Below are 15,633 nucleotides of genomic sequence, written 5' to 3' on the forward strand. Positions count from 1 at the left end.
CAGTGTAACAGCTCACCTCCCACTTCTTCCCTGTGTCATCCTTGCCTATGGATTCCCACCTCCCTGTCTTTCTCCCTGTGCAAATGCTGCCCTTCTAATCTCCCATGGTTGATCTAAGGCACACATCTCCTTGGTGTAGGTGTTCAGCTCATAGCCCTGTCTATTGTTTGGCCACAGCAGTTAAGTCACAGGAATGAATTCAACTCCAGGTCTGAAGGGTGACTCAGGGCTATAGTCCTGGGGTCAGTCTCTATCAGACTAATAAGACTGATGTCTTTTATGATTTGGAGTGTTTTACATTCTCCCACTCTATCTGGGATTTCCATTTTGATCCTTTTTTGAGTGGTTAACATTGGTAGCCAGGCATCATCTAGTTCTTCTGGTCTCATGGTTGTATAGGCTGAGGTTGTCATGGTCCATTAGTCCTCTGGAATAATTTTTCTCATATGTCTTTGATTTACTTCACTCTTCTTTGCTCCAGATGAGAAGACATCAGCTGTTTTATCTTAGATGGCTGCTTGTAAGCTTTTAAGACCCCAGTCACTATTCACTGAAGTAAAATGTAGAAAAATATTTTTGTATACTATGTTTTGCTAATTGAGCATAACATCCCTTGTGACCATGTCCCCAGCCCCTAGGCCCAGTGACTCACTCCCTCAAAGTGCTTAGCTCTGGATAAGAAGTTTTATATTAACTTTGGCTTCTGTTAATGTTTAAACTGCATATGGACATTTTTATAGGATGTACAAATATAAATGTAGGAATATCATCTGCCAAACCTGCATATGATCTTTGGTATATTTCCATTCACCTATCCATACCTGATCTTCTTGCCTGTCTGCCTATATGCATCCATCCAGAGAGTAGTGTTTGTTGTTAGTGATAATACAATATTGTGTATGCAATAGTATTTTTCTTTATTCTCTGTACCTTTGTGCACCTCTGTGTCTTCTTTTTCCTTAGTGATATTGTGCTAGTCACATACTATTGTTATATTGCTTTTTCCTTCACTCATATCAACACCTGTCTCCTAACTACCCATCTATTTATCTCCATTCCCCTTTCCTCCCATCTTTGGTAACCAACAAAGAAAATTTCCTTCCTTGTGTAAACTTTTCATTGACTTTTTTATAGTAATGGACTTACACAATATATTTGTCCTTCTGTGATAACTTATTTCACTCAGCGTAATTTCCTCCAAGTTCATCCACATTATGAGGTGATTCACTGATTCTTCATTATTTTTTAATGTTGCATAGTATTCCACTGTACATATATACCATACCAAAAAAACCAAACACACTGCCGTCAAGTTGGTTCTGACTCATAGCAACCCCTCCTCGGGTGTCCAAGGTAGTATCACTGTGGAAATGGATTGCCCAATCTTCCTTCTGAGAAGTGGCTGGTCGGTTTGAAAGACCAGCCTTCTAGTTAGCAGTCAAATGCTTCAGGTACTATGCCACCAGAGCTCCTTGAATATACCATAGTTTGGGTAAATATTCTATCTGTTAATGGGCATTTAGATTGTTTCCATTTCATTCCTATTGTAAATAGTGCTGCAATGAACATGAGTGTGCATGTACCTATTTGTATCATGATTATAATCTACATATATTTTATATATAATTTACATATTCATGTCTCACATCTCACTTCCCTAGGATATATTCCTGGTAGTGGTGTTGCTGGAGAAAATGATATTTCTATTTCCAATTTTTAAGGAAGCAACATACCGTTTTCCACAGTAGTTATACCATTTTACAGTCCCTTCATCAGTGTATGAGGGTTCCAATCTCTCCACAACCTCACCAGCATTTGTTGTTTGGTTGTTTACTTTTTAATATACTCTTTAAAACACACTATAGCATTGATTTCAGATTTTATTAATGCTATCCAGTATGGTTTTACATATATTAAGACAAAATAAACTACTTTCTAAACACAGAAGCTTCTCTATCATTTTGATATAAGGAAATACTAGTTGCTCTTCAAAACAAAACAAAAACTGTTATCTTTTCTGAACATGTATTGCCAAGTATTTCTTGTTCTTGGACGTCAATGCTGTTCTTTAAAAGATTTCATAAAGTGGTTTGGCTAATGCCAAAGAGCTATTACTTCAGTTCTAAAAACAAGTGGAGAATATATACAAACATACCTACCACCCTAACACGTACCCTCTTTCCTATAATTTACATATTAAACTGATTCACGTTTTGTTTCCAATGAAACTCACAATGTAATAAACTCCTATATTTATAAAGGACTCACCATTCCCTTGGCAAATGTGAATGCACTTGCGGAAATTGGAGGTTTTTGAGAAGCCACCACTGCAACAATACAATGATTGCTACACCCACCTGAGCTATTTAGATTTCTTTCCATTAAGCAGCTATTCAGAATTATCTGCTGACTCTTCTCATTAGTCATATTAAAGAAATTACAAAATGCAGCTCCACCTTGTAACTTTTTGCAGATCTAATAGTGCCTGGCAAGCTCTGGTGGCATAGTGCCTAACGTATGTGACTGCTAACCAGAAGGCTGGTGGTTCACACCCACCAGCCATTCCTCAGAAGGAAGGTTGGGCAATCTACTTCCGTAGTGATACTGCCTCGGAAACACAAGAAGGGGTCGCTATGAGTCGGATCCGACTCGACGGCAATTTGGTTTTGGTTTTGGTTTAGAGTTTCTGGAAAAATCTATACTGGACTAGTAACAAAATCACATACTGGACAGGTCTCCATCAGGCCTCAAAACAGATTTTGGACAGTTTATGACAGAGTCTAGAGTGTGTGTTAACAGGGCAAATGCTTTCTGGTAAAATGCTTTGTGGATATTGCTCTGCTGGGTATTATAAAGTCAGTAAAGCACAGCTCCCCCTCCCCCTACAGTGGGTGCTCAATAAATATTGGCTGAATTAAAAAATTAGCCCTCTCCACATTTTGTAACATGCATGAAAGAGTAAAGACTTTAAAAAATATATGTGGTCCTGGAGACCTCCTCACAGCTCTCAGAAAGCACACACACCCTTCAAGTCCCAAACTACCACACAACAGCCTTCTTGAATATTGGTAATGGAAGTCTTTTGTTCCAGATCTGAAAGATACATATTCTTTGGCCAAAATGCACAGAATGATTTTAAAGGTCATTATTCTTTTTTATAGATAATTCTTACTGTTGGTGAGAGTTAAGTCATTTTTCTGGGAGAAAGTAAACTTTTAATCATTTATCTGTTATGATATTTTTCTTAACTTACAAACATACTGATTTTTATTACTTTTTCTAGTCTTTGCCTTAAATCTAACAAGAAAATGAACCAAATTATTACTGTATTTTTACACAAATAACACATGCCATACAGTTTTGCAAACCATGCAACCCCTCACACATTAATTCCCTTTGCATGCTCTGCTTGTTATATGCATATGTGCATTATATACATGGGTATATTATATGAAAAATAATAAATTAGACTGTATTTGCATTTAAAAAAAATTAGTTTAACACCTTTTCCTCAGTTAAGGGGAAAAAAAGCTCAGTAAAAACCTTAGGAAATTTATAGTTAAAACTGAGAATGGTCCAAGAAGTGACTATATTTGTGTAACATGATCTGTATTTGGAAGAAAATTCCACTGAACACAACAATGGAAGCTTATCAAATCAGAATTTCACATAGATTCTCCATAGCCCTACTAATGAATACTGACTCATTGGTCAGTTATGGAGAAATTTTAATGGAGCTCTAAGATAGGAAATGTAAGCATCAGAGTGTGTTCAGTGGTTCCATTACATCAGTATGAAATCTGCATTTAGGCACCCAGTTTCTCTGCTGCTTTCTGAGATCAATTCTTGAACATTATAATTATTAATCCCTTAACATTTTGATTGGAGCCAGACCTTGCCACTGAATGAAAACCTCTTTCATTCTGCCAGTCATGAAACATTTGGACTTTATGTAATACTCGGATTGCTTGGGCTGCTGATCTGGTTTTATATTTTACAAGATGGCTGGTACTCTGTAAATGAATACTTTCTAAAAAAATTATCATCTGTAGGATGAATTTTAAGGCAAAACTGAAAGTATACGTTTACTATTATATGAAGTTGTATCTGTAGAAAGTCAAATACTGTCTATAGCACCAAAAATGACATCCTCATAGAATTAAAAAGTGAGGTAATTGATTGAAAGCAGGTACTGCTTCTACCCCTACATGCTTATGTTCTAAGATCTTTCCACAGTATTAGTGAAAGTCATACTCAACTTCATAAAATTTTACCTTCAGTGAAAGATTCAGAATGTCTACTGATTTTTGTGATGTGTTCACTTGTTTAAAAATGAATTGAAACTGATAAGTCAAAAATATTGTAAATCATTTAATAATTATCATACTAAATGTTGCTGAAAATGTTAAGATCTACTTTGCCCTTTTACTGAAAAGTGATTGTATAGAAAAATCAGCTTTTGACTTCTCTATGGATCAGTCTTTCAAACACAATTCTTAGAGCTGGAAGTATATCTTAGCCCATTTAAAAATATTTTTAATATAATTTTCAAAAGATATTTCCTCAGAATAAAAATTAAAAATAGAGAAAATACAGAGACTCCATGCATATGTTTTCTTTTTAGTATAACAATATGTTTAGCCTTTATGACCCATGAAATGATTTCCATTTATAGAAATCTGTCTTATCTACTTTTCCCTCAATTATTCTATATAATACACTAGTAAGAGTTCTAGTGGTGTAGTACCTAAGGCATTTGACTGGTAACCAGAAGGCTGGTGGTTCAAACCCACCAGCCACTCCTTAGAAGGAAGGTCAGACAATCTACTTCTGTAGTGATAATGCCTCGGAAACCCAAGGAGGGGTTGCTGTGAGTTGGATCCAACTAGATGGCAGTGGGTTTTGTTTTGTTTTTTGATTAATACACTAGTACTGATAACAATAATAATAGCATTTAATGTTGTTTTTGTTGTTGTTATGTGCCGTCGAGTCGGATCTGACTCATAGAGACCCCTCCTTTGGTTTCTGAGGCAGTATCACTATGGAAGTAGGTTACCCAGCCTTCCTTCTGAGGAGTGACTGGTACATTTGAACCTCCAGCCTTCTGGTAGTCAGTCAAGTGCCCCAGGCACTATGCTACCAGAGCCCCTAGTATTTAATAGCAGAGGGCATCTATTGAATACTTACTTAAGTTTCAGAAACTCTGTTAGATTCCTTACATAGATTATTTTATTTCTTTCTCTTGATGATCTCAAGGAAGGCTACAAATACCCTTATTTAACAGATGAGACACCTGAGACTCAGAAAGATCATAAATTCTTCAAAATCAACCCAACAAGTGAGTAACAGAACCAAAGTCTGAATTCTAATCAGCCTAATGCCAAATCTGTGCTTTTCTAGTCTGGTGAATAGGATGTTTTGTCGTTATTAGGTGCTGTTGAGTAGGTTCCAACTCATAGTGACCCTATGTGTAATGAATGAAACACTGCCTGGTCCTGTGCTATCCTCATAGTGGTTGCTGTGTTTGAGTCCATTATTTATTTGAATCCATTGCCACTGCGTCACTCCATCTAATTGAGGGTCTCTCTCGTTTTTGCTGACTCTCTGCTTTTCTAAGCATAATGTCCTTCTCTAAGGACTGGTCCCTCCTGATACCATGTCAAGAGTACATGAGAGGAAGTCTCTCCGTCCTTCCTTCTAAGGAACATTCTGTCTGACTGTACTTCTTCCAAGACAGATTTGGTCATTTTTCTGGAAGTCCCTGGTATATTTAACATTCTTCACCAACACTATAACTCAAAGGTATCCATTTTTCTTTGCTCTTCCTTATTCATATTTATAACTGAAAATGCTGTGGCTTGGGTTAGGCTCACCATAGCCCTCAAAGTGACATTTTTCGTTGTTAATGAAATGGAATACATCATTTGATTTCTTGATGACTGCTTGCATGGGCATTGATCGTAGATCCATGTAAAATGAAATCCTTAATAATTTCAACATTTTCTCCGTCTATCATTATGTTGCTTATTGTTGCAGTTGTGAGCATTTTTTTTTTTTTGATGTTGAGGTGTTTGTAACCCATAATGAAGACTATAGTCTTTGATCTTTATCAGCAAATGCTTCAAGTCCTCTTCATTTTCACTGAGCAAGGTTGTGTGATCTGCATCTCATAGGTTGTTAATGAGTCTTCCTCTAATCCTGATGCTACATTCTTCTTCATATAGCCCAGCTTCTTGGATTATGTGCTTAGCATACAGATTGAATATATATAATGAAAAACATAATTCCTGGTGTACTTTTCCTAATTTTAAATTATGCAGTATCTCCATCTTCTATTCAAACAATTGTCTCTTGATCTATGTACAGGTTCTGCATGAGCACAACTAAGTGTTCTGGAATTCCCATTCTTTGAAGTGTAAACCATAATTTGTTATAATCCACACAGTCAAATGCTTTTGCATAGTCAATAAAAACAGATAAAAATTTTTCTGGGATTATCTGGTTTTAGCTATGATCTATCTTACATCAGCAATGGTATCCCTGATTCCATGTTCTCTTCCAAATCTCTCTTAGATTTCTGGAAGTTCCCTGTCAATGAACTAATGTAACTGTTTTTGAATTATCTTCAGCAAAATTTTACTTGCATGTGATATTAATGATTTTGTTTGATAATTTATGCTTTCCATAGGATATTTTAGAATATTTTATTCTCTATTTTAGGTAAATTTAAAAACTGTCTTGCTTTTTTCAGTGTAGATTGATTTCTCCAGCCTCTGGCTTTCAATCTTCATAAATCTTCACAACACTGGTTTGTTTCAGACTTTCTTTACTAGCACTTACTTTAGATTATAACTAGGGTAATCAGATAACGTATTATCCAAATTGGGATACTTTTCAGACTGAAGGTACTGCTGTTATTAGGTGTGTTGAAACAGTCAGAATAAATCGGAATCTTCTGTACATGGGGCACATAGTCAGGATAATGTGCCCCTAGGATAGCCCACCTCCAGAGGGCAAACTAGGTGTTACTCTCAAGGATCCCATGATGTCTCTTTTATTTTCTCAGGATTAATGTTCTGGACAACTTTTTATTTATTTCTGTTATAGAGTAGAAATTTTAATAAGCAACCTAAAAAGGAATTAAATATCCTAATACTCCCTTAGCACTGATTAGCTGTGGACACAGAGGCACATTCATTTATCATTTTTAGAGTAAAAATATAACACATCCAGTACCTTTAATAAGTCCTTTTTCCTGCAGAGTTTTCAGGGAAGGTCTTCGGGTAATAAACTTCTTTAATCTGCTTTTCACTCGGTTTTTGTCACTTGTATCAGAAGCACTATGATGCAGTCTGAACACTGGAGATTAAAAAAAAAAAAAAGTCACAGGCTTTCAGTAAATTTCTCTTTTATGATTATTACTTTATGCAAATAGGAATAGAAAACAGTACTTATGGAACAACTACCTGAATTAATAGCTAAGGCTCTCCTGTTTAGACAGGGCATTCAAGTAAAATTTGCCCATATAAATGTACTAGTTTTGCTGCAACATTAATGTGCAATGAGAATGTGGTCAGCTCTATATATTCATAGTTTATTTTAATTATTTTAATAAATTATTTTCATTTTCATTCCTTTATGTTAAATGTAATAACCTTTATCTGGATAATTCCACCTATCTGTTTCTATACAAAAAATTATGTTCAGAGTACAGAAAAAAATCAGCTAAATAGGGGTAATAACCTCTTTAGAATTGTTCATTTAAATTAAGTATGATTATATATTTCCTGTAGGTGATCCATCTAGTGGCACCTCAGAAGGAAAGCTGATAATCTACTTCTGTAAGAACACAGCCACTGGAAACCCTATGGAGCACAGTACTACTCTGACACATATAGGGTCTCCATGAATAAGAATCTACTTGATAGTTGTTGTTGTTGTTGTTGTTATGTGCCGTCGAGTCGGACCCGACTCATAGCGACCCCTCCTTGGGTTTCCGAGGTGGTATCACTACGGAAGTAGATTGCCCCATCTTCCTTCCAAGGAGTGGCTGGTGGATTTGAACCGCCAGCCTTCTGGTTAGCAGTCAAGTGCCTTAGCCACTATGCTACCAGAGCTCCCTAGGTTCTATGAAATTCAGGTCTTTTCAAAGTTTCTCCATAACTAATTAATTTAGTCAATCTTCTTCTTTTTTTAATGTTAACACAAATTGATTTATTTTTCTGAAGTTGATATTTCTTACTTTTCTTCCAAACCAAACTCACTGCCATCGAGTCAGATCTGACTCATAGCGATACCTCTTTGGGTTTCTGAGGCAGCATCACTACAGAAGTAGATTCCCCAACCTTCCTTCCGAGGAGTGGCTAATGGGTTTGAACCACCAGCCTTCTGGTTAGCAGTCAAATGCCTTAGGCACTACGCCACCAGACCAGTTCTAGGTGAAACTGTGAAACACAAATTTGTCTCAGACTTTTCATGTCTCCTTCAATGGCCCTATTTCAGTATTCTCAGCTACCTATCTTCAGCTTTATGTGCAGTGTCGTACATCTCAGATTCATTCACTAACAAATATTTTCTGAACGCCTAGCAAGCATCTGGCTTCATACAAAAAGCTGTGAATTCAAGGATCGAAATAGTACATCAAGTTTGGGTTCTCAGCACAAAGTCTGAACACATTCAAGGTGTGTTATTTTTAATAACTGTAGGACTCTGTTGTCTCTGTAAAATAAGATGTAGACTTTAACTGATATTTCCACTGTCTTAATCCAGTTATTTAAATGTGGAGATTTGGACGCTTGGTACATAGAGGTTCTTTTCTTGTCAAATCTGCCTGGTCCACAGTGTAAGAAGCCTTTTTATAAGTAGTAAAAGAAAGATATGTTTTGGTTCCTTCTCCCACTTTTGACTCAAGAGCAATCAAAAACTTGAGTTAGTAAGATGAGGTGTGGAGGTGACAATCAAATATATCACCAGACATTGCTAGATATCCCAGGAAGACAAAACTTCCTCCTGTTGAGAATCAGTGCTTTTATATTAGAAAAGTTACAGGGTGTTCTTGAATTCTCATTCATTGGTGGTACAAGGTCTATTTATACATGGAGAAAATGTAAAAAACCAGCAAAATAAAAAGTATATTTATGTATATAATATATACCTAATGAATGTAACATTTTTCATATCTATCTGCCCATCTATCATGAATCAACTATTTATCAAATGGATTTATAATAAAAGTATAAGCACTTTCATTTTAGGTGGGTCTTGATATTATTTACCAATCATAATGGGTTCTATTACTAACAAAATGCTATAGACCTCAGCTACCCAACTGTGGTGCCTAGAAGAATGGTTTTAAATGGAAGAGTTATGGATACCCTCAGCACTCCAAGTAATTGATCAGGACCTCCTGAGGTGATGTGTGTGGTTAGGAGCTGGCTTATTAATTTATTTCAGTAGAGTAACAAATTTTATTTTTAAAATGTACCTTAACTTTAAATAGTTTTAGAAATACTACTTTAGATTTATGCTTTCAATATGGTAGCCACTAGCCACACTGGGTTATGGAACATTTGAAATATGGCTAGTACCACATGTTGAAATGAAAATGTTTTGAATATATTAAGTTAAATGAAATTTATTATTTAAGTTAATTTCATCTGTTTATTTTACTTTTTAAAATGTAGCTACTAGACAATAATTAAAACATGTCCACAAGGGGCAAAGTACAACCTTGAGTTATCCATCTGAATTTACAGACCCTGACAAGAATAGATTTGATCACTGAACACTAATGACTGAAGATTAGGAGAATTATGGAATCACATTGAGGACATCATATATGAAGAATGGAAAAGGTCGTTTAAAACACAGGAAAGAAAGTAAAGACAAAAATGAATGTCAGAAGAGACTCTGAAACTTTCTCTTGAATGTAGAGTACCTAAAGTGAATGGAAGAAATGATGTAAAAGACTTGAGCAACCAATTTAGTTGAAAGACCTGAAGAAAAAATTTAAGCTTCAAATTGCAATATTGAAAGATTCTATGGGCAAGATTTTGAATGACACAGAAAGCATCAAAAGAAGATGGAAGGAATCCATGAGTTGCTGTTCCAATCAGAATGGTAACATTCAACTATTTCAGGAGGTAGCATATAATTAAGAAAGGATGGTACTAAAGGAAGAAGTCCAAGCAGCACTGAAGGCATTAGGGAAAACACAAGGCTCTAGATACTGATGAAGTATCAATTGAGGTTTTTCAACAAACAGATGCAACCCTATAAGCACTCACTAGTCTATGCCAACAAATTTGGAAGACAGCTACCTGGCCAGCCAACTGGAAGAGATTCATATCTATGCCCATTCTGAAGAACAGTAATCCAACAGAATGTGGAAATATAATTAACATTACACACAAGTAAAATTTTACTGAAGAGAATTTAAAAACATTTATAGCAGTACATTGACAAGGAATTTCCAGAAATTCAAGCTAGATTCAGAAGAGGATGTGGAATGAGGGATATCATTGCTGATATCAGAGGGATCTTGGCTGAAAGTAGGGAACACCAGAAAGATGTTGATCTGTATATTACTGACTATGCAAAGTCATTCAGCTGATGGATCATAACAAAGTACGGATAACATTGAGAAAAATAGGAATTCCAGAACACTTAACTGTGCTCTTGAGGAAACGTTACATAGTCCAAGAGGCAGTCATTTGAATAGAACAAGGAGATATTGCATGGTTTAAATTCAGGAATGGTATGTGTCAGCGTTGTGTCCTTTCACCATACTTACTCAATCTGTATGCTGAGCAAATAATTCCAGAAGCTGGACTATGTAAAGGAGAATGTGGCATCAGTATTGGAGGAAGACTCATTAACAACTTGTGATATGCAGGTAACACAACTTTGCTTACTGAAATTGAAGAGGACTTGAAGCATTTACTGATGAAGATGAAAGACTATAGTATAGATTATACCTTAAGATAAAGAAACAAAAATCCTCACACTAGACCAATATGCAACAACATGATGCACAGAGAAAAGATTGAAGCTGCCAAGGATTTCATTTTACTTGGATCCACAATCAATGCTCATGGAAGCATCAGTGAATAAATCAAATGATATATTTCATTGGGCAAATCTGCTGTAATAGACCTTTTAAAGCATTAAAAAACAAAATCTCACTTTGAGGACTAAGGTGTGCCTGATGTAAGCCATGGTATTTCCAATAGCTTCTTGTGCATATTAGAGCTGGGCAATGAATAAGGAAGACCAGGGAAGAACTGATGCATGTGTTGGCAAAGAATATCACATATACTATAGACTGCTAGAAGAATAAAAAATGTGTATTGGAATAAGTACAACCAGAATGCTCTTTTGAAAGGAGGATGGCAAGACTGTTTCTTATGTACTTTGGATATGTTATCAGGAGGGGACCGTTGCCTGAAGAAGGGTATAATGCTTGGTAGAGGAAGACCTCAACAAGATCGATTGATACAGTGGCTGCATCAGTGGTCTCAAACATAGCAATGATTCTGAGGATGGCATAGGATTCTGTTGTACATAGGATTGCTCTGAGTCAGAGCCTACTTGACAACACCTAACAACAATATAATAATAGGAAGTATAAAATTATTCTTGTGGCTCATATTATACTTCTGGACATGCTACTAGATGATAAAAAAAGATCATATACAAAACATAAAAACAAATTGGCCATCCACTACATACATGACTGCACTGGATTTAATTACAGCAGATAAAAGGCATCTAGTCTGTGGCAGTTTGGACATGTAACCAAGTAATCCTAAAACAGACTGGTAAGAAGTATGATGGAGATATATCCAAGAATTGACATATCCTGGAGAAGGGATGGGAGCTCTGATGGCATAGTGCCTAAGGCATTTATTTGACTGTTATCCAGAAGGCTGACAGTTCAAACCCACCAGCCACTCCTCAGAAGGAAGGTTGGGCAATCTACTTCTGTAGAGATACTGCCTCGGAAACCCAAGGAGGAGTAGCTAATCCACTCAGTGGCTTTTTTTTTTTTTTTTTTTCTTTAGAGAAGGGATTGACCTCAGGTCATGTTTTGGAGAAATTGGAAGAGCTATTAGATTATTAATGCAGAGACTGGTGGTTCAAATCCACCAAGTGGTGTCCTGGATGAGAGGCTTGGTGAAATGCTTCTGTGAATATTACAGCCAAGAATACCCTAGGGAGCAGTTTTACTACATAACACATAGGGTTGCCATGAGTTGGAATGGACTTGATGAAGGATTTATTAGAACCCAAGAAGCAAACATTACTTTTACAGAGCAATTTTTATAGATTGTTTTGTTTCCCTGAGAAAATATGTGTTGAGTTCCTGGTTCTTGTACTTGTGGATGTGATTCTGTGTGGATGTAGGGAATTTTCTCTTGTTAGATTAATGAGACTCATACCAGTGTAGGGTGAGTCATAACCAAATAAATTCTGAGTTATAAAAAGACCAGAAAACACACTGACATAGACACATATTCACACACACACAAAAGAAGTCAGATGTCATGTGCAGACTGTCTACCGTCCAAAGAAGAAATAATTGCATGGAGCTGCTATCAAGGAAAGAGTCTACATAGCCAAAACCCTGATGCAGACTTCCAGAACAATAGGAAAATAAATGTCTATTTTTAAAGGCACCCTATTGTGGTATTTTTGCTATGCAGCACTAGGTAACTAAGATGATTATGACTACCAGGCACTAACTAATTCAGAAAGGACTAGTCTCTGGAGAAGGGTATCATGCTTGGTAAAGTGGAGGGTCAGCAAAAAATGAGGAGCCCCTCAATGAAATGGATTGACACTGTGGCTGCAATGATAGGCTCAAGCATAGCAAAGATTGTGAGGAAGATGCAGACTGGGCCGTGTTTCGTTCTGTTGTACGTAGGCTCACAAGGAGTCAGAGTCAACTGGATGGCACCTAACAACAAACAGCAACCAATTCAAATTCATTGTTAGGAAGAGTCATTCTAAGAATCTTAATAGAGTATGCTACACGGTGTCCTATCAACATTCATTTTCAGTCAAGCCACTGCAATGACCACCTCAGCTGGTATAAAATCTGCTTCAACTGACTACTGTAGTCAACACCCCATAGATCTGAGATCTAGTGTTGGAGGCTAAAGGGATATTTTCAACCTTTAGGAAAAAAATCTGTGTCAGGGTAATTTTAGTCTGAAATCTGTCTTTGGTATGATAAAAATAATCAGTCTGAATGTTCACAGGTAACCAAAGGTAATATTTTCTCTTTGTGATCTCATCTCTAAACCTTGATGCTTCCCATGACAGAAAGTCAACAGATATATGGCCAAGAGACATATTTTCTATGCTATTTTGGAACTACTTAAAATGATGTGATTAGAAGATAGTTTGTAAATTAAAATATATGCACAATATAAATGCTAAATTATGAAAATAATTATGTAGTGAATTATATCTTTTTGGAACCCCCTAGGTATTCTGGTGATGGTGTTCTTAATTAGAGAGATATATATGTATGTAATATTATTTTCATACTACCATCTGGCTCTACACGTGAGAAACGTGCATAAAGTACACTGGTTTTTCAAAAAAAACCCACTAATTTAAAAAAATGCTTTATCTTATTTCCTTCTTGTATAATGAGAAACTAGCAAAGTCTTGGATATGATTACACAGTTTTTAACATAACCAAAACTTGCAAAGTTGCCTTTAATGATGACTTTCCTGGAGACAGACTAGAGCATCTACTTCCATTTCCTGATGCCATAAATAATCATCCTCAGATGACAAATCAAATTACAAGGCCTTTGCCATCATTCATTCTGCTCATTTTGTTCTAAGAAGAGTTATGTAGAAGTTAAAGTCAATAGATGACTATAATATATGGCATACTTTTTATTAACCAAATAACTTGAAAGAGCTATAAATATAAAATAAAAATGTAAAAAGTACATGGTTATAAAGCAAGGTCCATCACAGGATCCCTTTAAACAGCAGTAGATGTCTGAATATTGTGGTTTACAAATCTTATTTTAACAGCCAAACTTATAAAACAGTTTACGCTTTTCTGTTGTCAAGGGAGAAAAACTTGCCAAATTGTTCATTTTAAGTAAATACAACATAACCAATTAAGGAAAGCAAAATTTAAACACATGCCTATGATAATCAGGACATAGTTTGCTTCTGATTTCACTACTGATTTTAACAGAACACTGTTCCTTGCATTTTCCCACAGCACCCAAGTGACCCCACACATACTTTTAGAAACTTGTAATCACACAGTGCAAATAAAAGGATACTTTACTGGAAAATACACAGTGTGGTACAATAATCCATCATTTATGAAAAATAGAATTCAGCCTTTTCTTTTTCCTCAGAGATTCAACTACTTTTTGAGGGTGAAGCTTCCTGCAGTCTAAAGATTTATGTTAAGCCAATGAGCAGTTTTTTTCCATTCCCATTTAAACTTTTTATTCAAAAATGAAAAGAGCCCAATGAGATATGGGTTTAAATTCCAAAGCACCTAATCTGATTTGTATAGGAGACTAGAGATATCACTCAATTCTCCATATTTTTACTTCTGTGAACAATTAACCTGAATTACCATTAGTTTTTCATGTATTCTAGAGTTCACTTTTATTTCATTTATGTATTCTCCTCTTCTTTTATTTTTCCAAACCAAAATACGGCATATATTTCAAAGCCTAAAGATTTTGAATAACAATATACAGTTTAAGTGTTTCAATGCACACAGGCTAAAGGCATTAGTTTTAAACACCATTCTTAACCAGTTGAGAGATTTAATTGGTGTTAAAGCTGCTCATACCAGAGAATAGTTATGACTGTGGGCTTTCTAAGTTGATCTTCAACAAATATCATTACATATGAAAACAGGCATTAGTTCAACTCAAGTTTTATACCTGACACAGCTATTATGGTGTTAAAACCACTTCGAGAGGTAGGAACATTTGTTTTAATGGGCACCTTTTTTTTTAATATTTATTCCCCAAGGGAATAAACATAGTTTGGACGATGAATATCCACTACTATTCTATTAAGGGTATGGGAACCACAAAAGAAAAACCCCAAATCTTCCAGAATCCAATGGTTTGGATAATATGATCCAGAGTTGAGCATCTGCCAGAACTTCTCTTGCTGGGGACTTTATTTTGAAATATCCCTTACTTCTGCCAAACTGCTGTTCTCGCAGTATTCCCATGTTACAATTACATGTTATTATTATTATTTTTAAAAAACTTTGGAAATACTAGGCAAGCTAACGTTTCAGAAATGTTGTTAAAGGAAAGCAGAGTCATTACCCTTCAGAAATGCTATTATAAACAGTGTTCTAGTCTACTTGTTCTCATTTTATTTGTAAAGGTTTACATCAGGGCTTCGGATTAATTCATTATGGTTCAGCCCCCCTGCTGAGAATTTGCATTACCACTGAGAATTTGTATTGACACTCTAGATATACTGAATCAGAATCTACAATTTAACAAGATTCTTTTTTTTTTATTATTATTAGGATTTGGGTGAAGATTTACAGAGTAAATTCACTTTTCATACAGCAGTTCACATATACTTTGTCTCATGTCATTGACCAAAATTTAC

The 15,633-nt window shown here is 35.7% G+C and overlaps 1 protein-coding gene across 1 annotated transcript in view; it reads right to left on the minus strand.

Moving 5' to 3' along the window:
• The window catches only part of ARHGAP15 (Rho GTPase activating protein 15), an 898,999-nt gene that overhangs the window by 412,630 nt on the left and 470,736 nt on the right, over positions 1-15,633 (minus strand). The window contains exon 8 of the mRNA XM_007934953.2: positions 7,237-7,359. Within this exon, the coding sequence (XP_007933144.1) occupies positions 7,237-7,359 (123 nt within the window). The remainder of the gene's footprint in view (positions 1-7,236; positions 7,360-15,633) is intronic.

Source organism: Orycteropus afer, unplaced genomic scaffold (assembly GCF_000298275.1).
Source record: "Orycteropus afer afer isolate SDZICR_OR568_19922 unplaced genomic scaffold, OryAfe1.0 scaffold00023, whole genome shotgun sequence".
NCBI classification, from domain to species: domain Eukaryota; kingdom Metazoa; phylum Chordata; class Mammalia; order Tubulidentata; family Orycteropodidae; genus Orycteropus; species Orycteropus afer.